The 27,228-nt window shown below is 35.7% G+C and overlaps 1 protein-coding gene across 4 annotated transcripts; it reads right to left on the bottom strand.

The window, feature by feature from the left end:
- Positions 1-214: 214 nt before the first annotated feature.
- Positions 215-27,098, bottom strand: eps15l1a (epidermal growth factor receptor pathway substrate 15-like 1a). 4 transcript variants are annotated; one of them, XM_079592445.1, is made up of 27 exons: positions 26,990-27,098; positions 25,472-25,513; positions 25,291-25,380; positions 25,162-25,209; positions 24,987-25,082; positions 24,843-24,908; positions 24,625-24,750; positions 23,260-23,319; positions 22,663-22,905; positions 22,427-22,584; positions 22,184-22,340; positions 19,298-19,360; positions 18,661-18,746; positions 17,123-17,155; positions 16,924-16,996; positions 15,658-15,819; positions 15,373-15,570; positions 14,987-15,151; positions 13,810-13,915; positions 13,509-13,559; positions 10,806-10,942; positions 10,655-10,715; positions 9,334-9,416; positions 9,052-9,142; positions 6,347-6,505; positions 3,793-3,809; positions 215-3,183 (listed from the first exon to the last, which is right to left on the bottom strand). In XM_079592445.1, the coding sequence occupies exons 1-27, from the start codon at positions 27,014-27,016 to the stop codon at positions 3,037-3,039; spliced, it is 2,745 nt and encodes a 914-aa protein (XP_079448571.1). In that variant the 5' UTR covers positions 27,017-27,098; the 3' UTR covers positions 215-3,036. The 4 variants fall into 4 exon arrangements, with proteins under 4 accessions (XP_079448571.1, XP_079448570.1, XP_079448572.1 ...); XM_079592444.1 differs by lacking the exon at positions 3,793-3,809 and having other exon boundaries at positions 6,300-6,505; XM_079592447.1 differs by lacking the exon at positions 3,793-3,809 and having other exon boundaries at positions 3,046-3,183.
- Positions 27,099-27,228: the final 130 nt, after the last annotated feature.

Below are 27,228 nucleotides of genomic sequence, written 5' to 3'. Positions count from 1 at the left end.
TTTTTACTTAAAGTGCAGTTACATTTGGCTAAGTATGTGAGATTACAATGAACACAAAGACAGACGTACAAAAATAAAATAAACATAAATATCTAGTTCAGCAGTGACATTTACACATTTAAAGTGTCCAAATACATTTTAGGGTTTCTCGTAATATATTACACCATTTGAGACAAACGCATGTGAATTGAATAGAGTGACGTATGCATGCGTCTGAAAGGTTATCTTTTGTTTATTCTGTGAAATCAAGGGACAACATACGGAGCATGAACATTTCCAAAGGAATCCAAGCATCACTAATCACTATCAATGCAGTCTGAAATCCTTAAAATGTTTAGTTACACATGTGCAGTTACTCATGTTTCATAGGACAAATATAACACATAATATACATGGTTTATGTATACTCTTATGCATTTCTCTATCGGGTTAATATCGGTCTTATCTACACAGGCGACGGGTTAAAGGCAGGCCAAAAAAGGAATGCATTCAGCTCGAGTTTTATGGGACATACGCCCCAAAATTATGACAGTCACTAAAAAAATATTCACTTTCTTTTTTTCTTTAAAAAAAGAAAAAACATGGATAATAAAACAGGATATGAAAACATTAAATGAATGTACAGGTATTACAACAAATAAAATATACAAACTATTGCACAATGGAGGTATAAAGGACACATACAGCATAAAAGGAGCGCTAACAAAATGTTTGCGATTTGTTTTTTTTAGTTTGAATGGTTCTGTTATCTTGTCTATTTATTTTTGTAACAGTAAAAGGCAAAAAAGCCGGGACCAAAGCCCCCAGTATATGAATAACCCACTTGCCTACATTACGTCAACAAAAAAGCCTTCATAGGCCAAAAACTGACGTTATCCGTGTCTGGGACACACTGGCTTTCGATTCCAGTCCTGAAGACGTAGGGTTTTGTTAAAAACGCTAAACTGACTGCAGATTAGTGTAGTATTGGAATCAGATAAACCAGGGTTCAATAACCACCGCACAAATTTCATTGTGAGCTAGGCTCCATCTAATACATTTTAAATAAGACAAAGTAACACTGTTTAGTGTGACACTAACATGACCAGGGAGTGTCAAGCAGCTATTTGCGGTCAAAACAACACAAGCTAATTGGGAGTAAAGAAAAAGAGGAACCAACTAAAAACAAAAAAAGATGACGTAGCTGAAAGTTAGCAGTGTACTGGGATATGTCACAGTTGTTTGTCTTAACATTACACATTTGTGTCCACAATGTTGGACATGAGCATCAATCATCACTCAGAAAAATTTGACCTGTAATGACCAACCACATTACAGATTCAAACCGAAGACACAGCTATTCCAATGATTCAAGGTTGAATGAATGCAGATCATTCACGGATAAAACGTGTTAATAGTACCAGTAAAACGGTCTACTGTTAAAGAACAGCAGATGGTACGTTAAAAAAAACGCTGATATTACGCAGCACGATAATTAAATCGTACAAAAACACAGGTTTGAAATGTGCCAGGAAGTACCATCACCAAACCGTTCAAGTCAAGTTCAATACTGACTAAAAGTGAGGGCAAAGCAAGCAGTAAACGACAACAGCAAATGCCAGTTTTTTATAAAGGAATCTACTGCGCCTGAATTCACAAAGTTCACATCGCCGCGTTCATTGATTTTGGCTAATTTGTGCTTTTAGCTACCAACAGGGGTTTAGTACTCCTGACATTTTAACACATTTAAATCCGTTCGGCAGATTTTCGCATTTAAAGAAAATGTATGCGTTTCACACATTCAAGCAAAAATGATATCACTATGCCACGAGTTATGCCGAAACACAATTAGTAACGAATTGAAGATGACGAAAATCTAAATGGCAAAATCTCAGTTCCCTCGTGGTGGCATCGCTTTTTGTTTTATGCAACCAAATTTGACACCATAGTGCAGAACTCAACAAATAGGTTGACTCATTAGATGGCATGTGTGAAAGACTTTCAGGCCAGTTGGCAAGTCACTTGCAGTCCTTTTCCCCAAAAATCTTTTTTTTTGCACGTACATTTAGATAAAACGATAGAACAATAGAGCTATAGAACGGTAGTATGAAAGTACAATAGATAGAATGATATATAGAACAGAGTAATCGATAAAACAATCGATAAAATTATACAGATTGATAGACAAATTTAAAACTGACAGAACTTTTTGTCATGAGGACCCCCCCAAAAAAACCTTACTGTTGAGTCCTGCAGTGGCGTTAACCAGTAAACCTTTTAACATGGTCAAATAAAAACTATTTAAACACTCAGTGCAGTTGTAGAAGTTTTGCCGATAATTCTCATCTGACCAGTTCTGGGAAAGAAAACAAGTTCGCTTCTGAATCGATCTCTTAAACGACACTTGCAAAATCACACTGTCATATGTTCAGCTTTCCGTCACGTCAAGATCTCCTTACAGACGTTTAGTCTGCAGGCGCTGCTGTAATTCCAGTGTGTACCATACTGACTACTACAGCCAGGGCCAGTAAGTTATCATTTAACAGATGCTCTTTATCCAAATCCACTTATGCTTACAGCGATTGAATTCAGGAAGAAACCTGGAATTAAGTGCCTTGCTCAAGGGCTCGTGTGGGGGAGGGGGGAGTGTAGCGTCGGTATTTCAAGTTTCTGGTACGAACCGGGATCAAACCGTAACTTTCTTAGCGGTTTCAGTCCCTTTTTTCCCCACCAGTGGAGATAATAATCTGCAGAGACCAATAATGGTCTTTAAATGTCCATGGCTCTGTTGATGCACATTCACACACAAACACACGCACACTAATACACTTTAAATAAACTATATACTCCATCTGAGAGGTTAATGCAGTGCATGTAGAATGAGTTAGCTGATTCACAAACCATAGGCCGCCCTCCTGCACACGAACACAAAAGGATAGAGGTTGAAACTGTCAGGTACTGTGTCCCACGTGCAAGTGTTTGATCTTGGTCCATCACGCACGCACACAATCTTCGCTGTAGTGTACAGAAGGGTGGATCTGAGGGGGGGTGTGGCGGTCAGGCGTTGGACATCTCGGCCTTGCTGAGAGCGATGGCCAGCTCCAGGTCTTCCTGCTCCTGCTGGCGCAGTCTCTTCAGCCGGTCCCGTTCTGCTCTCTCGCTTTCCCGCTTCGCCCACTCCATCTGCTGGGCTTCATTACCAAACTGGGCCGGAAAAACAGGAACACGCCACATTAAGACCCATCGGTCCCAAATTGGGGATTGCACAGTGGTGTGAAGTTGCGGTCTTATCTGATCGGTACAGTGCTTTAAAAAAATCCACTTTAAATGTACTAAATTGGTACATAGATACATATTTGCATATATATAAACAGCTACACAGATACAAATCTTTTTGTGCCACGTTTTACTAAAAAGTGTTTCAATTTTGATATTAGAAGTCATCAAAAAACATTAAGCATGTAGTTTCTGTGCCATTAGCGACACCAATCCATCTGACGTTGAATTAGCCAATGAGGTGAGTATGGGGTAGTACTCAGTTTGTCCTGACAATGGACGACCGTTTGAAACTTTGGATTTTTTGCAAATCTGTTCGGTGCTGATAATGGTACAGAAATCAATCTGCTCAATATCCGCTGATGAAAGATTAAAAATCAAAAGTGCAGTTTGATCTCACGCATGTACAAATGAAAAATTTAAGCATGCATGGCTCATTGTGAACATTTCTTTGCCACATTATTCAGTGACCTTCATTTGAAATTGCAAAACAGCAAAAGACAAGAAAGATTCACCACATTTTCAGACAGATCTTACCTTATTTCGCTCAGTTCCTGCAAGAGAGGAATGGATTTAAAAAACACAAAAGAGTTTTACACCAAACTACCACGCAACCATCCACCGAACTGCACACAAATGCCGATTGGACACCAACAGACCACTACCACTGATGACTCATGATGGACCTTTTTAATTGGTCATTAACAGCGAATGAACGTGAACGTGCATTGATCTCATGCAGCAAGAAAATGACAGAAGGAAAAGAGATTACAAAGCTTTTTTTCAAATCGTGTACATTGATAAATAGGCGTAATATTATATGCAACACAACATGCACACTAAGCTGACGGCAGGTGAATGAGAGCGTTGCTAAACCACCCTGAAGTTTTTGGTTTTTGTTATATCACAAACATAAACTCTAGCTACAAATAAACATTATAATTTGTTTTATAAAATGTAAAAGTCTTAAAAAATAGTTTTTCGATCTTTTTGGGTTGGGAAATATTTTTTGTATTTTTTTATACAAAGTAATAATACCGTTGGATTTATATAAGTTTCATTGTAAACGATGCAATTATCGTTCTTCCATTGAGTTTTTGGTCACATGGTAAATCAGAGATGGTTTAGCAGGTCCATTGCACCCAAGTCATGCACAGCGATACTAAGGACAGGAGGCAGGGCGGATGAAAATGATGCTACGTCAAACACTAGGATCGAAGCGCACACTGATCCCATGCGGAGATAACAACAGCCTGAGAGCTGAGTAGTGATACTGACACTTCCCACGTCTTACGATCTCTCCTCATCGACTTTCAAAATTGGACCCCAGTCATTTTTGGGATACTTTGCCTTCAATTCTCCTCCAAAAAACAACTTTTAAGTGAGCTGAAAATACATTGGTTGAGATAAGATAATGATGATTACGCTTGTTCCACTAACTTGTGGAAGTGTGACTGCACGGCAGATGTGTCAATGCAATCTGCCCACACTTCTTGAAATATGAACTGATGACTGATAAGAGAAGGGTGAGAACCAAAGCTGGTTTAGGAGGACTTCATTACAAGGCTGATGAAAGAAAGAAAGAAAGAAAGAAAGAAAGAAAGAAAGAAAGAAAGAAAGAAAGAAAGAAAGAAAGAAAGAAAGAAAGAAAGAAAGAAAGAAAGAAAGAAAGAAAGAAAGAAAGAAAGAAAGAAAGAAAGAAAGAAAACTGCTTTTTTAACATTGGTAATTCTATAAATGATTTGCTCAAGGGGATGAACGTAGGATTTTCGCAAAATGTATTGGGAACTTTGATTAATGCTACAAACACCAATGTTTGTTTAAGATAACAAACTTTTGAGATGCAAGACAATGTACGTTTCTTTTAGAAAGCGATCAGACGAAATAGACAGACACATCGGTAAAACAAACGAAACGAAATAGGAGACGAAAATACTGACATCACAAGCTTTGTTTACACGAACACTGATGTTGTTTAAGCAAACAAACTTTCAGGATGCAAGAAAATCGACAAAGTCTTCTTAGGAGCCAATCAGATGGTTCATTTTGCAGACAAAAAAAAAAAAAGCGACAATACTGACATCAGACACAACAATAACACTAGTATAAACACTGACGTTTTGTTCTAGCTAACAAGACTTTCGCGTTAATGGCATTTTGAAACACCGACACTGGGCACAGATTATGCTTCAAACACTGACGCTAGAGAAACGGGTTTCTTTTAGGAGCCAGTGAGATAGTCCATTTTGCAGACAATAAAGCTAAAACACTGATGTGAGTACAAAAAAGCTTTAAGAGAACAATCTTTTGGGTTTCGAGAAAATGCATGTTTCTCTAAGATGCAAACTAAAAAGCAAAAATACTGACATTTTCACATCGATTCTAATGATTAACACTGACTTTTTGTAGGTCGCTTAAATTAAATACAAGTAAACATGAAAATATCTGATAATTTGCTATATGATTTTAAACCCCTGTTTTGCAAGATACTACATTCTTACCATCAAACTAAAATTCGCAAAAACTATATAGTATCTCATCTTGATTTGAAGTACATTCCGCAAAAAAAACAAGACACATTTGCATCAAAGCGAACAAAAAAAAGTCACAGAAGAACAGCGAGAAGCCACATAAGCTTAGCCGAGGAGGACGCTTGCTTTCACCGGGCGCGACTGCTCCTCTTCCCACAAGCCCTGAGCGAAACGACATGACATCATAGCCATGTGCACCACAAACAACTGTATTTGAGTCACTGAAAGAGAGATGTCTGGCTGCTTGATTAGGGCTTATTATCCAAAATTCTGTGCGTTGGTGAGTTAATCACAGATAGATGGACTGCAGACATGGAGGAAAATAAATGAGTAGCCGAGGGACAAGGCGACAGACTGAGCGGTACAGAAGCCAATGGTGCGGTCTGCTCTAGGAAACCTCACTGATGATCGCTAGAAAACACTTTTTTTTTGGATTGTTGGTTGGGTTTAATTGGATTTTGGAAAGAAACAAGTGGACCGGACAAGAGAAGAGTATCACTAAGCTCAACTTACAGAGCTGAAGTCAGCAAAACCCAATGAAGAGTCTTTAGAGGCTTTACTTGAGGCAGATGGAGCAAACGGGTCTTTGCCACTAAACGGGTCTCCAACCCCCTTTTTACTCTGAAACGGATCGACGGGGTCGGCGCTGAAGGGCTGGAAGGGATCGCTGGTCTTGGCCGAATCTGCGGATCCCGGCACGTTTACAGGAGTGCTTTTACCTGTTGAGAAATAGCAATTTTCATTTAAAAGCTTTACAGATCGTCATCCGTTACATTTCATTTCCGCTGAGCTAGGTGAAATTCCATGGGTTTCAAATCCTTGACTGTATAACTTCATAATAACTGTCTAATAAGCTCTCATTGAATAATAATAATAATAGAAATAACCTAGATTTACAAAAATTGGTTACCAACCCAGGTCTTTACAACACAGAAGAAACCAGCATTTAAACATAATTTACCATAATGACTAAGACATTTAAGAAATTCAAACAAGTATTATTAATATTATTATGAATAATATATAAATAGTAATACAATCACCAAGGACCCATTAAATTGATCAAAAGTGACAGTAAAAACATTTAAATGTTACAAAAAAAAATACATATTTCAAATAAATGCTGTTTTTTTATGAACTTTCCATTCATCAGATTTTCATTTCAACATTGATAATAAGAAGAAATGTTTCTTTAACAGTAAATCAGCATATTAGAACTATTTCTGAAGGATCATGTGACACTGAAGACTGGAGTAATGATGCTGAAAATTCAGCTTTGCATTACAGGAATAAATGACCTCTTAAAAATATATTAAAATAGAATAAAGTTATTTTAAATTGTAATATTATTTCACAATACTGCCTTGGTGAGGAGAAGAGACTTCTTGCAAAAAAAAAAAATATCTTAACGACCCAAAACCTGTGAATGGTACTGTAATTCTTAATAATATTGAATCAATAATAATCAAATAATTCTTTCCACAAGCTCAACCAAAAAACCCACGCTGGTTCAAACGTGTATGATGCGGTATCTCGATGCAAAACAACACTGAAATGTCGGTTTCTTTCAACACACCCAACAAGAGCACTAAATATGGCTCAAAAACGCTGATATTTCTTTCATAGGAAAGCAGAATCTTTGCACAAGCAATTTGCTTACTTTAGAGATCTGCTCAAGAAATGTAATCACTAAACCAGCAAAGATCTTCGGAATTTTAAAAAAACTGCTTATGCATGCTTCTTTTCCCCCTCTTGCACCATTTGCCGAGACTGGCATTCACTTTCTTGTGAGAACTTCAAACTGGTTGCTGGTTCCTCTAAAGGTGTTAACCGCATGCTCAATAGGGCTGTTTTTATACCAGACCAGCAATCAGTTTCTTTCTGTCAGTAAACGGAATACTAAACCGCAAAATGACTCCACCCTGCTAAGGGGAAAGAGGTGAAAAAATAAGCAGTGCTCTTTAATGATACAGTGCATTAACAGAAATAAAAGAATCTTCAGTCTTACAAACATTTTGGTTTGCATTTTAAACTCAAGTAATTCCAGAAAAAAAAAAAACTTTTGAATTAATCAGCTAAATACTGCTTGTCTATTGCATATTTTCTTTTAATTTGTATTCAATTTGTTAGTATACTATTGCAATTAAGCATGTTGCTGCTCAAAAGATGCTGTATATATCAACATGTTATGGTATACATAATTTAATGCCACTTATGTTGTTCGAAATATGTTTCAAGAGAGGAAAAGGTTAAAATGTCAAATACTCAATTGTGAAAAGTTGTGGCAGCTAGGCCACACTACCCACTAGGAGTGTGTAAACACACACACACACATACACACACACAGGAAGTGGGGAGGGGTGTGTAGATCAGCGTACAATGCTGGCAGTGCATGCTAACCGCAGATCATCGAAGCATGTTAGCTATACCACTCTGAGCACACCGAACAAACCTCTCTCTCTAACCTCTCTACCCAACTTTAAACCTCGGTTACACCAGGAAAGCACTCCCTTGTTTTCTAGGATATAAAAAAAAAAACATGTTGCTGCAGAAAAAAAAAAGAAAAGAAAAAGAGTGAGCAGCACAGATTCGCCTTTTCCTCTAACTGCCGACTGCAGAGAGGAAACGGCGCAGGTTTCGTTTTCTCCAAGTGATAAAGTTATCGTCCATTCAGGTTTGTTTGTGCACCGTTCTGGAGTTGGGACAGAGATAAGAACACGCCACTGCGCACTGGAAAAATAAAAAGCTTACCCAAAACATATTAAGGTTGTACCTCGATTTCCTGTTGACAACCAACGGAGGAAGAGCGAGGGTGTCTTAGATATCATTATTGACTGGCAAAATTCAGTTTGGCCTGAAGTCACAAGACTTCTAAAACGTGAACGTGTGTGAGCTGACGTCAACGACTTTGTTCAAAGCTGTTTTACTTTCACTGCTAACAAACAACTAGTTAAAAGAGATGTTACTGCTGCACTTTGAAGATTTGTCTTCTTAAACATCAGTGTCAAAAGCGTAGAGAGTGATCCACCCAAACAACATTCGACAGGTCTTTCGTGTTGCTTGTTTAGATTGCTTGTTTTGTCTACATTTTGTTTATCGCACCAGGTTCCCGGCACAACAGCTGTGTATAGTTTTAGTAATCGTTTACTTTGAGATACTAAAAACTAGTTTGATTAATCACCTTTTATGGTTAGATATGTATATAAACTTGCTGAAAAGGGTCACCGTTTGTTTGTGGGCCTCAAGATGAAGGTTGAGTGCTTACCACTGGGTGGTTTGGGCCGCGGTGGCACGCTTTTCTTGGGCGGGAGGGCTGGCATGTCTTGTTTTCGACTGAAGGGGTCATCTACGAAGCCCTATATTAAATCGCATGTGGAAAGGAGAAGCAGAAGGTCGTTATCAGGGTATAAGGTGCAAACCACGCGCAAGTTATGGGCGGAACATCAATCAAAACCACATCTTACAAATGTCATGTTGCAAACACGTGAGAAAGTTAAGTTCCATTATGCTTAAGATGCAAACTTAACAAATGAAAGGTGTTCACCACCTTCGACATTTGGCTGAAGTCTGCAAATCCGCTATTGCTGCCGAATGTACCGCTCCCGAACGGGTCCAGAGTACCAAAGAAATCTGGAATTGGCAGAGAAAAATAATGAAGTATGCATCTTCTATGGTTAAATGTGTCCACAGAAATAAGTATAATACGGTTAGTCACAAATGTATTTCAAAACAGCCTGTAATAGTACTAAAAAGTCAAGAAAGTGGAAAAAAATGATATATAGATATATTTGAGGGTCATATTTGTAATAAAATATGAAATTTCTTATCCTGCTCCCACTTTTCTCTGTCAATAACAGTGGTAATTTGCTTCAGTGATACTTGATATCAATAGGACTTTAAATAAAAATCATTTTATTTATTTGTGTATTATTTAAAATAAAGAACAAGACAAGGTCACTGACCACTTTTATCTCATCACATTTTTTTTTAAATAAATCAATAAATAAAAGGTTTTAATTAATTTAATTAATTAAAAAATAAGCCAATAAAAGTGGCCAAATAAAACTTCAGTGATCATTCACCATAGTATTAAATGAGAGAAAAAAGTTTAAATTTATTTTAAAATAATATTGTGGTCATGGGTCAATTAAGTATTTGAAGACTTTTATTGACTAATGTCTAATTTAATAAATAAATGACATTTACTGCATTATTTAAGTCAATAAGTGTGGTTAATATACACTCCTTCCCTTAATCACAATAGTAATAAAATAAAAATAAGATGCATGTTGAGGCAATCAATTAGAGGGGTATTCATTTTCCATTTCAAAAATTCAAAACAAAATAGAGACAAGAATCAAGATGCTTTGTTTTCTCTCTTTTTTTTTTTTGCCTTCAACCCACAGGTTTAAAAAAAAAAAATGTGCTGAGCATTTCCTGGCATCGCCTCAGTGTTCAACAATGCTGCAACCGAATGCTGCATTAAGTGTTTACTGAAACTGCAGAGGAATTTCACGTAGTTGGGGCAGCCAAAGGGCCCGCGAGCGGACGTATTGCATGGGAACTCTTTTGACAGCTTCTTCACACAAACCCTCTCGAATTGTTCTCTGAGTGGTCTTTGAAAAAAAGAAAGTGTGGGCACGAGGTGTAAGTTGCATCTTGAGTTGTGTCATGCACCCTGAGCGTGTCCCTCAGGGCTTTCGTGAGTGAAAACAAGGCATTTTCAGCTGATGCCAGATCAGTTTCACAGGTTCAAGAAGGTTGTGTGCAGAAACGAACAGGCTGATCTTCGCTCAGCATCTTCAAAGAAAGGGAGTGACAGGGATGATATGATTCAGCTGAGTAAGTGAGAGACGTGCAAACAGTACCTGGGCCTTTTGGTTTCGGGCTGGTGGAGATGAAGGGGTCGTTACTTGAGAAATTATGACTCTAAAAAACAGAAGAGAGGACACGGTTGGGACATAAGTCAAAAGTTCAAACCTGAAGGGGATTAATAAGTGATGTTGATTTTCTGGGTACCTTTGTGGGAAGAGTGGCACTTTTGCTAAAAGGATCTGCATTGCTGAAGGGGTCCGGCTTTGAGGGTTTCTTGAAGAAATCTTCGGAAGAGGTCCTAAATGGGTCGGCTTCTTTGAAAGGGTCTCCGCCGAAAGGATCTGAGAGAGTTTAGAGCTTAATGGAACTATCCAGGGGACATGCTTTCATTTAAATATCATCATTTACATTATATCATCTTATCATGTTTCTATCTTTAGCCCACATTTGATGAGAGTTGGGGAACTGAAAACCTCATTTACTACTAAGGGGGAACTGTGCCAAGGTACCTGAACATGATGTTTAATACCATGAAGAATTGTGGTGTCTTTCATAAACAGAAATGAAATATTCCATTTTAAATATTATTTTGCAAGGGAACCATTACATGCATCAACAGTTAGTGGCATTTTATAATTAATTCATTATTAAATTCATTTATATTGCTATTCACACACACACATGCATTTATTTAAAATGTAATTAATATTACTATTAGGGCTGTCAAGCGATTACATTTTTTAATCTAATTAATCGCACATTAACTTTGGCTGAGAAACAACCCCCACAATATTATTTAAATTCATTGTGTTACATGAGAAAAGCATCAAATAGACATAACAAAAAGTAGCTTTAGCAAGAAATATTTTATTTTATTCAACATATAATTTATTACACATAAACTTTTAGGCTACAACAGCCATGCTATTTTTTTTTTCTCAGAGGCTGCACATGAATTGGTATTTAGACACATTTATAGACCAAAAGCGTTTGGTCACCAATATTCTTCAAAATATGTTCCGCAAAAGAAATAATTCAAACGCACAACAGTTCTGCTCTGTATTAGTAGGTGTCATGTGCTTCAGATCTTAAAGTGACAGCACCCTAATAACCCTGCTTCTGTGACGTCTGTCATTAAAGGAACACTCCGACTTTTTGGGACTTTAGCCTATTCACCTTATCCCCCAGAGTTAGATAAGTCCATACATACCTTTTTCATCTCCGTGCGTGCTATAAGTCTGTTTGACACACCCACCGCTAGCCTAGCTTAGCACAAAGACTGGATGTGAATGGTTGCAGCTAGCATACTAATCCAAATAAGTGACAAAATAACGCAAACATTTTCCTATTTACATGTTGTGATTTGTATAGTCACAGAGTGTACAAAAAACAAAGTCACATGAGACACAGACATATTTTAACCGTATAAATACTGGGAACAATATTCTCTGAAGGCGAAGCACTGCTACTTGGGCGGAGTGATAACCGCAGCACCTGAGACGCGCCGTGGTGAGGAGCAGAGAGTTCGTTCAGAGTTTGGGTAACAGAGTCAGCAATTTATAAATAGTAAAAGCGTAGTTTACAATCATGGATTTTCGCTGTATTGTAAAGAGCTGTGACAATAAACAGGGGAGACCAGGTGATACCATGATGTTTCATAGAATTCCAACTAAAAACGCTGACCGGATGAAGAAATGGCTACTTGCTCTGGATATTGATCAAAACACACCTAATGAGATTATCAAGGGACATTATGTTTGCTCGGTACATTTCACTGAGGACGACTATTTTCAAAAAATGGAATTTGCCACAAGGACCATGAAACGTGTGCTGAAGGATACAGCCATCCCATCGATATCACATACAGGACAAAGTGGAGCGGCTGCGGTAAGTGTTCCGTTATATTTTTAAATGTTTAGCCTAACGTTACTGTAACAGTGCCATTAGCTAACTTAGATCTAATGTAACGTTAGTGACACTATTATATGAATAGGGTGGTAACTACTATTGCAGTTGTTTACGGGCTCCATGTATCCCCTGTAATGTTAGTATTGTTGCCTCGAACGCGCTCTGTCGTCCCAGTAACACTTGAGCGGAGCTAGAGTCACTCACGTATAGTCACGTTGGTTTTGTTGACAGAAGAAACAACGGCGCGTCTCAGGTGCTGCGGTTATCACTCCGCCCAAGTAGCAGTGCTTCGCCTTCAGAGAATATAGTTCCCAGTATTTATACGGTTAAAATATGTCTGTGTCTCATGTGACTTTGTTTTTTGTACACTCTGTGACTATACAAATCACAACATGTAAATAGGAAAATGTTTGTTTTATTTTGTCACTTATTTGGATTAGTATGCTAGCTGCAACCATTTACATCCAGTCTTTGTGCTAAGCTAGGCTAGCGGTGGGTGCGTCAAACAGATTTATAGCACGCACGGAGATGAAAAAGGTATGTATGGACTTATCTAACTCTGAGGGATAAGGTGAATAGGCTAAAGTCCCAAAAAGTCGGAGTGTTCCTTTAATGTAATGTAAAACATTCATCTCACTGCTCTTGACTGAATCACTTTTGTAGCTTTAATAAGGATTAATCAATATTCAATTTATAATTTATGCAGTGAAGACTGTGAAGTGTTTAATAACTTTATTAAATTTCTGTCCGTTCCTACCTGTTAGATCAAATATTTAAAATAACTGTCTTTATGTTGTTTCCACATTAATTTGGAGATTACCTGTGATATTTTTTCAATATGAAAATATATTACTTTAATATAAACTTTAATGTTATGTGCGATTAATCACAATGAATTAGATTAAAAAGTTATTTTATCGATTGACAGCACTAATACACACACATACATGTATAGATATATAATTTTATGCACTTCATGCATTTTGTTGAACTGTATACCTGCAACTGTGGCGGTCTGCTTTAAAAATGGGTCATTCTGGAACGGATCACCTACAACAAACAAAAAAAGAGAGGGAGATCTGTTTAATAGACTTAGCAAAGGTTACAAAAGCTTGGTCCCACAAATGTGCCACACAACAGGAATTTAAAATTAAACATGAATGAATTTACTTATTGCCAATAGTGAACCCTAAATAAAACAACTAAACGGTTAGTATAGCATCCAGAACGTTCGCTAAGAAAGAGAAGTACTTCATTTGAGCCGATTAAAAGAGAAAGATTGAACGATTACACAACCAACCTTTGAATGGGTCTGTTTTAAATGGGTCTTCGGACTGGAAGGGGTCCGTGTGCATCTCCTGAGGGGCACTGTTGAACACAGTGGTCTTCACTTTGAAAGGGTCCTCCTGTAATGAGTTTAAATTACCATTAGCCAAAGCGTTTCCTTTCTGGAAGACATTGTAGACATCTTGTCACATTCAATTTTTAGTTGATTCTAGCTTTAGTCAAAAAATGTCTAAGTAGGCCAACACTGTGTTCGAGGGCCAGCCGAAAATATTCGCCTCAAAGCACTAACTTGAAAAGATACTTGAAATAAGAATGAAGTATAAACTTCAGTCATTTTGTGCCTACATTTTGCAGTTTGAGCCAACACCTCAGCTGTTCCAAATAACATAAGAAGATCTGTTGACAGTGCTGGGTTTCCAAATTGTACCTTTGCACGCGAGGCATAATTCAGAAAGAAAAGCAAGCAAGTTTTCCATCAGAAACCAGAGAATGTCAACAGGAATTGTGTATATTTATATGTATATATGTATAAAATAAAAAATATTCTTATTTAAGAAAACGTGTATATATATATTTTTATACATATATACATATAAATATACACAATTCCTTTATTTTTTTAAATATATGTTAATAAACAGTATTAATATATATATATATATATATACACACACAAACACACACACACACACAGTGTATATATACACTGTATAGGCCTATACAGTTTATATATACACTGTATATATAAAACATATATTTTTGTATTATTATTTATTTGTTAAATAATACAATTTTATATATATATATATATAACAACAATAACAACATAACTTTTTTGTTGTACTTACAAATACATTTTTATATAAATATATATTAACAAAATAATAATGTAAATAAATCTTTTTTTTACTGGAACAGACGTTGCATACTAGCTTGATACTACAATTAATAACCCATGGATTTAGTACGATACTATACAACTTAGTTTACATTCAAACTTGTGCAATATGCTTACTACTATGATGTATTGTGCATTCTAAAAATATATAAATATATTTGTTTATGATCAAATTTTGTTTATTGACATTCACACTCTGAGAGAAGCCTGAAATACAACCTTAAAAACTACCAACTCAAAAAACAAACAAAAAAACAACAACAACAAAAAACACACACAAGAGACATCTCACCATGGCCCCGAAACCTCCGTTCTCCTTCTCTGGGAAGCCTTCGCTCATGTCGGCCAGGTTGGTCATGCTGCCCCCGTGGGTCCCGTTCAAGGTGCTGCTGTACTGCTCGATGCTCTTACTGATCTCGTGTTGGCTGTCCTGGATCTGGGAGAGTTTGCTCCGCGCCTGCAACATGCACACACACGTCAGCTTTACCTGTTACATACTTAAATGCTCAGCACATTCTTCTGACATTATTAAACATATCAGTTTCTGGTGTCTGCCTTCTAATTTCCTAAGTTATCAAATTTGCATGAAAGCGTTTGAAATAACAGACATCTTTAGAGGTTTGTCTCCCCCTAGTGTACACTTATTGTTTCATACACCAAATGTTCCGAAGGCACAACCTGGTTGATCTCGTCCTGTGTGGCTTTGAGAGACTTTATGATGGTTTCTAGCTGAATCCTGCCAGCTTGTAGACTCTGCTCCAGCTGCGCTTCCTCCTGCTGCAGGCGGTTCAGGTCGGCCTTGGCCCGGCCCAGCTCTTCCTCTTGGCTCTGGAGGTCCGACTCCTGCGAATGGATCTGGTTCTGCAGGGATGAGATCTGAACAGAAACGGTATGGATCGCTTTAACGTTCATCAACGCGTCATCTGACGATCTAGTAAATTGTCTTGTTTTGTTTTCGCTCACCATTTGCGATTCTTCCTGGCACTTCTGCCGTACGTCATTAAGCATGTCCTCAAGCTTGGCCTTCTGCTGGTCCATCTCCTCCAGCCGGTCCTGAGCGTCCTGTTTCTGGGCCTCAAGCTCCTGGAGGCTGGACGCCTCTCGGTCCAGATCATTCTGCATCTCCTGTCAATCAAACCGCACCCAGTTAACAATGAAGCCAACATATAACTTGTGCATATTGAAAGAAATAACATTTAAAAAATAGATACCTTTAAATATAGTGCATTAATAATACATTTCACATCATTTTTGTTTATAAAAAATTATTGATCAAATTTATTAAATAATATATTTATAATTACAAAACTATGAATACAATTTCAATATCTATAATAATATAAGATTAGTTTAAATATATGTATAATAGTAAAATATATTTATAAATGTATTTTTTCTTTAAATATTTATAATACATTAAGTGTATTTTCCTAATTATAATACAACTAATATTTAATAATAATATATTAAAATATTTTTACTTTTAAATATAATAATAATAATTTGTGTATTTTAATTTATTTATCATAGAATATTTATACAAATTAGATAACTTTTAAATAAATTGTATTACAAAAATGTAATATATGTTATAATTAATATAATTATAATACAAATGATAATAGTACAATAATTATCTTATTATAAAACAATATTTAAATGTTTATGAATGCATTTACTCATAAATATTAATCCTTTAAGTATATTTTATAATTAATATTATTACAAAACAATAAATAATGACAAACTAATCGTATTGTATTATAAATTGTATTGAAGTATATAATAGTAAAATATATTTATAAATGCATTTTACTTTAAATATTAATATTACTTTAAGTATATTTTCCTGATAATAACGCAAATACTTATACAAATTACCTTAAAACATTGTTACTTTTAAATACATTAATAGTTTAAGTATATATTTCAAATATTTAGCATAGAATAATAATAAAATACTATTATATTAGTACTTTAAATATATTTGTATTATTAATATAATGCTTTGATTATTTTAATAATATTTAGATTAAATTAAAACATATTTACATACACAAACACTATATATATATATATATATATATATATATATATATATATATATATATATATATATATATACACACACATACATACACACATATAATACTTTAAGTATATTTGTTTATAACACGTTGTTTGTAACAATTCATAGTAAATAAATAATAATTGCACTGCCAGGTTTACCTGAACCTCGGTAGTTTTGTGTCTGATGGCCTCCTCTGTTTCTCTGATGTCTTGTTCCAAAGTGTATTTCTCTCTGTTGAAATAATTTGAAAAAGAAACGCGAAAACCTTTATCAACTGTTGGCAACTAGAAAACATCCCTCATACCTGCCTCCTTCACACACAAAACAAGAACCGTGACAGCCAAGAAAGGGTTTTACCTGAGTGTATCCCAGTGTGTGAAAGCAAGAGTGCTGAGGCAGCATGAATAAGCAAGTGAAACAAGAGATTTCTTTAAAAAAAAAAAAACTACACACATTAAACGGACACTGTGAAGAGGGGAAGGGGGTGAGATGAGGATTTGTCAGGGAGAGGGAAACTCATCCACCACCAAGAGCTTTCAGGTACCTTTCCTCTTCCTCTGAAGTTTGCATGTGAGCATGAGGGTCATTTCAGGGTCATCTATAGGGGAACTGTTCAGAAGGGACAAATATACTAGGTTTGGTGTAGTGGGCCACTGAGAAAAATGGAGGACAACAAAAATGGGAGGAGGCAAAATCCAGAGAAAAAAAGTGTGCCTCTGTAAAAACTGAAATTACATTCAATTGCATTCAAAAAAATCCAAACTTTTGTGAGGCTAAGCTTAAATTTAATTTGCTTTACAGCAAGTTATTAAAGGACAAGTTCGGTATTTTACACTTAAAGCCCTGTTTACAGATCGTATCTGATGAAATAGAACGGTTAAGATTAAACTTTGGACAGATGCTGCTGTCGCGAGAATTTTAGGTTTATATCGCTTTCCCCCCTCACCCCCACAATGGTTGTCTATGGCCACAGGAAGATTCCTTCCTAAAACACATTAAACTTTCGTTTACAAAGACGTGAAACTCACCGAGTGGTCAGGGGTGTTCACTGATACGGTCCCAAAAAAAATCGCTGAAAAAGATGCATTCCAACAGGTTTTATCGTAGTTTTTGTCCAACTCCATGACTTGTATTAAATGTGCTGAGTGAGGTGCGGTATTACTCCGCCGCTTGAGTGTCTATTATTCAAGCTCTCAACGGAAGAATCACGGGTGTGACACGTTTGGCAAAATAGGTCCTAAATAAACCTAAAATTCTCGCGACAGCAGCAGGTGTCCAAATTTTAATCTTAACCGTTCTATTTCATCAGATACGATCTGTAAACAGGGCTTTAAGTGTAAAATACCGAACTTGTCCTTTAAGCAATACACAACTTTTACCTTAAATTTTGTATTAAAAAGTACTTAAAATAATCACTATATATATATATATATATATATATATATATATAAAAATGTTATATATATATATATATATATATATATATATTGTTTTATATTAATATATATATATATTAATATAAAAAATATATATATAATATTTATTTATTTATTTATTTATATATATATATATATATATATATATATAAATAAATGTTATATGTATATATATATATATATATATATATATAAAATTTAAGAATAAATATTGTGTGATATTATAAAATCACATTATAAGACCCATTTGATTTTTTTAAGTATCCTTGCCGAAAAAAAATCTTCATTTCTTCCGCAAAAAAACAACAACTTTTGAATAGTAACAAAGAATGACATTGGTTGTAAAAAAAATGCATTAAATTAAAAAGAAAAAAAATTAATCATATGACGTGAACTGTTATTCTTCTGGCAGCTCAAATTTATCCCAGAGCACCTTTAAATGCCAGTGTGTTGTCTTACCTCTGCAGCTGTGCGATCTCCTGACTTATATCGTCCAGTTCTTTAATCCCGGTGAACTCGCCTGAACCCACAGAGCTGGAGCTGTCCTGTATGAGGGACGTCCAGCACAGAAAGTCAGTCCTGATGCATTTGAACCACACACACAAGCACAGCACCACACAAACAGAAGGGTAGAGAACAGCAAGGAGCCACCACACGGGAGCAGAGACGAGCTTGTCTTCCCCCTCTGATGCTCAAAACACGGGGAAGTCAAGCATTTCACAGCACTGGATCTCTCACAAATGCTTTCCAACTCAACGTCTCGGCTAACAGACCATCGAAAGCATTTGTTCAGTCTTTTTCTAAACGTTACCTACCCATAACTTGAACATTATTGCCTGATTTTAGCCAGTGAACGACGGCATAAAACATCAGCAGCATTGAAACGTGGATGAAAAGGAACAGAAGATTGTTTGGTGAGATATTCGGGTTGCGTTCGGGATAAGATGTTAGTGGCTCTCTTGATGTATTGTGAATGACTACAGTTTCATCTATTAAATATTTAGGGTTTGGAATCCTAACTGAAGAAATGGAAATACATGTAATGAAAGAACGTGAGAGAACGAGAGAGAGTGAGAGAGAGAAACAGGCTGTTTACCCGGCGCATCTCGCTCAGCGCAGCCATCTCAGAGCCCACTGGTGTCATATATCCTGACAGACTCTGAAAAAAACAGAGGAAGCTCTTCAAATGAGGGACAAAACTGTGCTGATTCACGTTAACCCATTGAAGCAAGAGAAAATCCGTATTGTGATCAGTCATTACATTTCAATTATAAAGTGATATTGTTTCAGTTCACAACGCTCATTCTTTTTTTTTTACATACTGAGTCAATGTAGGTGGGTAAACCTGAAAATAAATAAATAAAAATCGGTCAATAGAATATTTTAACTGAAATGTGAGAAAAAAGGAAAGTTCTAACTATTTTAGGGCCGTTTCAATCAGAAACTGTTTCAGACTGAAACAATTATAACATTTTATATAACAATTATAACAAAACACTGCAATAAAAAAATAAAAAATAAATTAAATATTTGTTTTTAAAATTAAACATTTATTTTGCATAGTACTATTTGTTGCATTTAAATTATGCTGATTTTAATTAAACTTGCATTATTATAATTGTTTTAATCATTGTATCTGGACAGGAGGATTTTTTTATTACTGTATTACAGTAATGAGATTTATTTTATTGTCAGGAGGAGATTTACTTCAGTACAACATAGGGCTGTGCGATATGACGATATATATCGGATGGACGATATAAAAAGTCTATCGATTCATATTATGCTCTATCGTTCATATCGTGGTGTCGCAAAAAACATTGTTTACGGCAAAACTTTTTCATCATTTGGAGGACTTCAATCTTACACGCCGCCATGAGAATGCAGGCAGAAACGTGAATAACATGGCGAGTGAAGGGTGATAGAACCGGGTGTTTCCGAGCAGGACCAGCCAGGACAAACCGAGGAGCTCGTTCCTAAATGAGGGGCTACCTCTGTAGCCTGAACATGATTTGGTTAAATTTCTATATGTTTGGTTGACTATTATATTTTGATAATGAACATGCTGCTATGTCAAGTTAGCAATGCAATAACGTGTGCGCGTGCCGTGAAGCGTCGGCGCGATCACAGGAACAGGAATCCGTTACTCCGTAATTTATGGTCATACGGATAGAAGCAAAAAATAATTCAAAACTGTAAAGCCGTAAAATACAGAAAACAAGCTCGATTCCCCTTTCTACCATCTCGGTTTCCTTTTTGTGAACTTTGGACCCTGTCGCATGATCCGAAGCTCAGGAAAATGCTTCCTTTCGTTTTGTTAATCTGTAATTATTTAAGGCAAATAGCCTATATTTCGCATATAGGCCTATATATTAGTTTTATATATTTAGCTTTATTCTGTTTTCTCCGTTCACAGAAGCACTTTAAGTGCGTGATGTGACGTTGTGTGGATCCATGTTCTACACTTTCCTGCAATTTTCGCTGGTTTCAAAAAACAAAAAGTTGCATATTACCTGCTATTCATTTTCACTGAAATGTAGGCCTAATTTTTTGACAGTTGGTGACATACAGTATGGAAAACTAACACCAGCGCATTCCCATTGCGACGTATCAATGATGACTGACAGCTGAGCATGGGCATTTCACTCACGTTGGATAGGCTATGCGCGTCAATATCACATTTGCTCAGTCTGTACTATTTGAATTCATGATTGGTTGACTGGCAAATTAAAATAGTTAACAGAACGATAAAATAACGTTGTTAACCGGTTAATGGCCATTTCAAATAAGCGTGTCTGTTCAGAACGATTACATTTAATTTGGTTTCCGTTTCTGGTTATGCTCCTGTCAAAATTTCGTTTGTTTGTTTTCGTTCATTGAACAGGTTCGGAGCCCTGATTTCTGCTACATTTTAAACATCTTCCATTGAATTTTTACATTTGGTATTTTATATAGCAATATTTTATGTTGGGCCTGTAATCATTTGTTTTTGAAAAGTGTTTTATATTTCGTTCATATTTTATATTTCTACATTCTTAACCAAACATTTTTTTTTGAGAATATAAAATATATATATATATATAAAAAACATTTTTGAGGATATACTTAATATATACTCAATATATATATCAACTTTTATTTTATTTGATATATGCTAAAAGTATTTTCCATGTAGTAATTATATATATAAATTATTAATTGATTGAATTTACAGAAAAGGTACTATATCGTGATATATATCGTTATCGGGATATGAGATAACTTATATCGTGATATGAGATTTTGGTCATATCGCCCAGCCCTAGTACAACATATATATAAATGATATATATGACAAATAAATCTAAATAATATATTTTTGCATGAAAAAAGAATGTCACAATGCAAAAGATGGCAAAAACAGGCATTTTCTTTATGCAAAACAATGTTTTGTTTTTACTTTTAACAGGACAGAAGAAGTTTTTTTGTATTATTTAAATACCGTTATAGTACTTATAATAAATATTTTGATTTAGCTTTTATTTTAATTCAGTTTTAGTCATTTAGTTTAATTTAGTCATTTTAATTAAGATTGAGTAATTTTGCTACGTGCTTGTCTATATATACATTTATATATTTCTATTTAGCTTTATTTTTATCTCCGCTTTAGTGTCAGTAATTTTAGTACTTCACCTTAGACTTATTTTATTTCAGAATCCTGCCAGTTTACTTTTATTTTCATTTATTTATTTTATTATATATATATATATATATTTATTTAATTTTAGCTTAATTTCAATTAACATAATTATTATTTTATTTTTTTACAATTACAACTCTGGGCCAGGTCTCTTCATTCAAGCAGTCAATAGGCAGATACTACTAATTTAAAGACAGTCCACTTATTACATGTACAGTCTTCATGAACCATGGATCACTTCCTCAGGGACTCAAAGAAGCCCATCATAAGCACGCAGTTGTAAAAAGTGCTCATGTGACTTACCGGTCCCGGTGTTCCGCGTTCGGACGGTGGAATCATGTCTGGAGTCAGAGCTTGTGGAGGGTCCAAGCCTTTGCTCACTTTCTGCTGAATGAAATACATGGCCAAGGAGAACTGCTCGCGTGTGAGTTTGCCCATTTGCCTAGTGTCCGCCAGAGCCCTGACGAAGACAACAGAGGAAGCGATGAATGTGACAATCACAACAGCGAGAGCGAAGAGAAATCAAAAGCGCATTTGAAATAGTACCAAATATGTGCCAGGAGGTTCTGAGGAAGGCCTGAATGCATGAAGATATCTTTAACTTCGTGACCGCTGACGAAGCCGTCGAGATCAGAGTCGGTTTTGAGGAAGATGTCATCATAGCGCCCTCTGTCTGCAACTGGTACCACCCAGTTTACCGAATGCTGACGATAAGAGTTAAACCATCAGACCCCCTTCAATTCTTCTGAGCAACATCAAAACGGAAAACACAGCAATAATACCTGTGAGGATTTGAGGGTGTGTTTTGGCGACAAACTCCCAGCGCTGTTGAGAGAGTTCATGCTGCCGTGAGAGGGGGTCGAGCGCAGGCTGTCTTTAGGTGGCGGTGGGCTGCCTGGTAACACTGGCACCATGTTGGACAAAGACCCGGAGGACTTCTTCCTTTTAGATGGAGGGATGAGAGAGGAGGGCAGGACGGAGGGCACGGGCTCCTTCTCCAGCGCCCGGTACACCAGATGCATAGCCTGGACAAAAGAAATTGATGTCATTATGCCATTTTAACACTTTCTTTTTACTAGCATACTATTTTTTCTTACTGCCTACAATTTATATATATATACTAGTATATATATGCACACACAATTAAAATGTACTGTGTTAAATAGCACGTAGTATGCAATATGCAATACATACACACATTTATGTACTGCACACTATTTCACAACACATTTTTTATTATTATTATAATATATTTAATGATGAAGAGGAGTGCATTGCATCATGGGTTAACTATGTAGTATGCTATTATGAGTGTGATTTTATTATAACACAAAAAAATAATTAAATTAATGAATTATTAATTTAAATTAATTACTCACCACTGCAAACTCATCTTTGTCCAAGTGTCCGTCTTTGTCTATGTCACTCAAATCCCACACCTGATCAGACAGTCATATAATAATTATATTTTTATTGAACAATTACATTTTAAAATGTAATATAACTACAAATAAATATATTATATGCATTTATTAGGGATGTCCCGAACCAGTTTTTTTGTGCCCCCAAATCCGATCCGAGATATTGAATATTGAGTATCTGATAATATCAGAGTACACATAAAAGTATTTTTTTTACAAACAATGTCCATTGTAACAGATGTTTACATCTACCAATGTCAATATATATAGATATGTTACAATGGACATTGTAAACAGACTGTGTGGTCACAATTATTTATATATACTTATATATAAGCAGCATAATTGCAATTAAAACATTTTTTTTAGTGGAAATAAGTTGAAACTCAAAAGCATGAAACTCGCAGTGTCAGAATGCCAGTCTGTATGTTGAAGTTGATTGCGATTGGCTCGGGACATCCCTGGTATTTATTACATTATTACTATTGTATTGTATATATAAAAATAAAAGTAACACATTACTTTTAAATTTACAACAAAATATCGGAGTTACTTTTTCAAACAAGTAACGCACGTTACTTTGTTATCCCATTTATAGACTGACATCTCTCCTGTCCCCATGTTGAGAGGAATCGTGAGTAAGAGGCAGAGGCGTTGTGTGCGCTGTGTATTCCTCAAAATGAATTAAAACAGTGAAATGCAAACTCTGAATATTACACAAACCTGCAATAATTAAACATGTTAAATAACACAAATATACTTTATGGATTTAATCTCACTTTATTAACCAATGTCTTTGCTGCTGACCTTCGATGATCCGATTCAAGCACACTAATAAGCAAAAATGACTTTAGATAAACATCAAATTTGTGTTTATTTTTTTATTTTATTTTATTGCTGAAGTAAGAGTGTTAATCATTACATTGTCTTTACATTTGCCAAAAATAGAACTTTGGTTTTCATTATTAAAAAATTTCAAACAAGCAAGATCAGCCCAGGTGAGAAAAAGTAAGGCAAAAGAAACATAACGCGTTACTTTCCATAAAAGTAACGCAATTCATTACTTTTTTGGAGAGTAAACCAATATTGTAAACCGTTACTTTTAAAAGTAACTTTCCCCATGGATGGATGGATGGATGGATGGATGGATGGATGGATGGATGGATGGATGGATGGATGGATGGATGGATGGATGGATGGATGGATGGATGGATGGATGGATGGATGGATGGATGGATGGATGGATGGATGGATGGATGGATGGATGGATGGATGGATGGACAGACAGACCGATAGATAGATAGATACTTATTTGAATTTTACCTTTCCGAGAACATCCACAGGTAGTTTGGAGTTTATTAGTACTGGTTTGACCTTCTCACCGGACAGTAATCCGTTCACTGGGGCAAGACTTTCAAAAATACCATCAAATTTGTTCTTCTCTTCATGCTGAAAAAAAACAAGAGGATTTAGGATACATAATCATAAACGCTTTTGTTCATTTGCGGTCCGAAAACCAATAACCAATCAAAATAAGTTACCCGCACAGCCCAGTGGCTCTCATTGGTTGATGTCACAGAACTCAGTGACGGGCTGCTGTGGTCCTTCTAGAACGGAAATCAGAAAATCTGTGAGCTCATACTGCATGGAGTTCAATGATTTCAACCCTAAACCCTGAGACTTACGAATTTTGGAGGGGGAACGGGGAGGTTAAAACTGGAAAGGCTGATGTCGTGCCCACTCTGCGCGCTGGCCACGAGTCGCAGAGCAACGTAAAATCCCTGATAAACCACAACGGGATCAAGTTAGCATTCAGCTTCTCATCCTGACTGATGCTTTAATAAACGATGATACTTTTACCTGTTTATCCAAGAAACCTTTGCCATCTGGATCAGCTAAATCCCAGATCTGAGAAGAAACATTAGGTGATTATGAATATACAAGTGTCATTTCAGAACAAGTTGTGCATTGATTTACCCAAACACCAACCTTTCCTAATGTGATGTCTGGCAGGCCGGATTTTTTCAAGAACAAGGCAGCCTCTGTAGGTCCAACCCTCCCGGTGTTTCCCGGATCGACCTATGGTTTTGGTTGCAAACAAAGACTGGTGTATTAAAAAATAGATCACTGTTATAATCTACAAATTTAGAATAACAGAATTTAGCATTACCTGTCTGTAAAAGCTCTCATATACAGGGTTCCCGCTTGAGAGCTAAGAGAAAGAGAAACTTTATGATTAAATAAATTAGGGTATATGGCAAATATGCCTGATTATTGAGCATTTTAACATAAATTTTACTATTATGTAATTGTTAAAGGGATAGGTCACCCAAAAAATGCATATTCTGTCATCATTTACTCAATTTATGATCTCTATTGACTCCCAGTATTTCTTTTTTTCATACAATGGAAGTCAAAGGGGACCAGCATCTGTCTGGTTACCAATATTCAACATGGATATTTTAATACAAAAATGCCATCGCTTCGCTTCAGAAGTCCTTTAATAACCCCCTGGAGCCGTATGGATTATTTATAATGGATGGATGTGCTTTTTTGGGCTTCAAAATCCATTCACTCCCATTATAACCTTGAAAGAGCCAGGATCATTTTTTAATATAAATCCGATTGTGTTTGGCTGAAAGAAGAAAGTCATACACACCTAGGATGGCTTGAGGGTGATTATGGGATCATTTTCATTTTTGGGTGAACTAATTAACCCTTTAACTAAAGCCATTAAAAGAAAAAGAAAAGCTCAAATTAAATAAAATATAAATATTGGATTTAAAACTAAAATAACTACAACTAAACTGAAATAAAAAATAAATGAAAGCCAAATTAAAATAAATTTAAAATATATATATAATAATACAAAATAAAAATGACAAAAGCACATAACATTATTAAAACTTTACCTAAAATTAAATAAAGTGAAAGTAAAAGCTCGTTCAAAATATGAATAAATACTATAATATTATATAAATAATTTTAAAATGGTGATGCAATATAAAAATACATGTAATTGATTTTTTTTTTCTAATATAAACTGTATTTACAATACAATTTCATCCATTACAATTCATAAGGCAGGCAAGTCCAGTAAGATTACTGATGCTCACTAATTCCCATCACCGCTAAGCTAAACTAGCGGTTCAACACCCATTATCATATAGGCTATGACTATGAGAGTTCATATAAATATTACCACAATATAACCACGGTATAGTTAAGCAGCTTTTCTCATTGTACTATAAACATATAGGTCTACTGACATTACGACTTTATACGTGAAGCGTCTTGACAGTTTTAAAGTGATCTGATATAAAGTGATGTTCTGATATATTGCGGCTAGCTATTTACATTAGTTCATCTCGGTTTACTATATTTCTCATTCATATAAATGGCTGTTATCGTTATATGTTCTTGCTACTGAATATTTATAGCAAATTTCATTGAAAACTACTTTGCTTTTTTCGTATTTTATCACAGACATGCGATATAAAACGAGCTAATCGGTTAGCAATCTGAGCCCGACTTACGAGGCCCGTGACATTATCACTATAAATGTCGATAAAACAAGCCGGTAGCGCAAATAATGAGATCGATTCGTGTCTAATTCTTAAATTTATTTCTGCATACCGGTGTTTTTCCTCACTATTCTCTTATAATGGGTGTTTTTAGCAGGTATTACCTGAGTGAGGGTCGCGAGGGCTGCCATCTTTTCCCTGTTGCTGCGGAAACAGCGGGTGAAGGGATGAGGGGGGGCTGAAGAGGACAACCATCACATAATAATAAGAATCATAGTAATAATATTTAGTGTTCGAGGTGGATACAAGGTGGAAGTACACAACTTCCTTACTTGAGTGAAAGTACAGATACTACTGGTCAAATATTACTCCGTTACAAGTCAAATGTATAAGTAAATAAGTA

The sequence above is a fragment of the Phoxinus phoxinus genome, assembly GCF_949152265.1.
Source record: "Phoxinus phoxinus genome assembly, chromosome: 20".
Lineage (NCBI taxonomy): Eukaryota > Metazoa > Chordata > Actinopteri > Cypriniformes > Leuciscidae > Phoxinus > Phoxinus phoxinus.
The sequence above is the reverse complement of the archived record's forward strand: the minus strand, read 5'-3'. Positions and strand labels throughout refer to the sequence as shown.

Coding starts and splice junctions, on each gene's coding strand:
- eps15l1a (XM_079592444.1), bottom strand. CDS start 27,016: ATGGCAGCCCTCGCGACCCTCACTCAG. Junction 25,210..25,290: donor CAGACATCACATTAGGAAAG/GTTGGTGTTTGG, acceptor GTTTCTTCTCAG/ATCTGGGATTTAGCTGATCC. Junction 19,361..22,183: donor AACGCGGAACACCGGGACCG/GTAAGTCACATG, acceptor TGTTTTTTTCAG/AGTCTGTCAGGATATATGAC.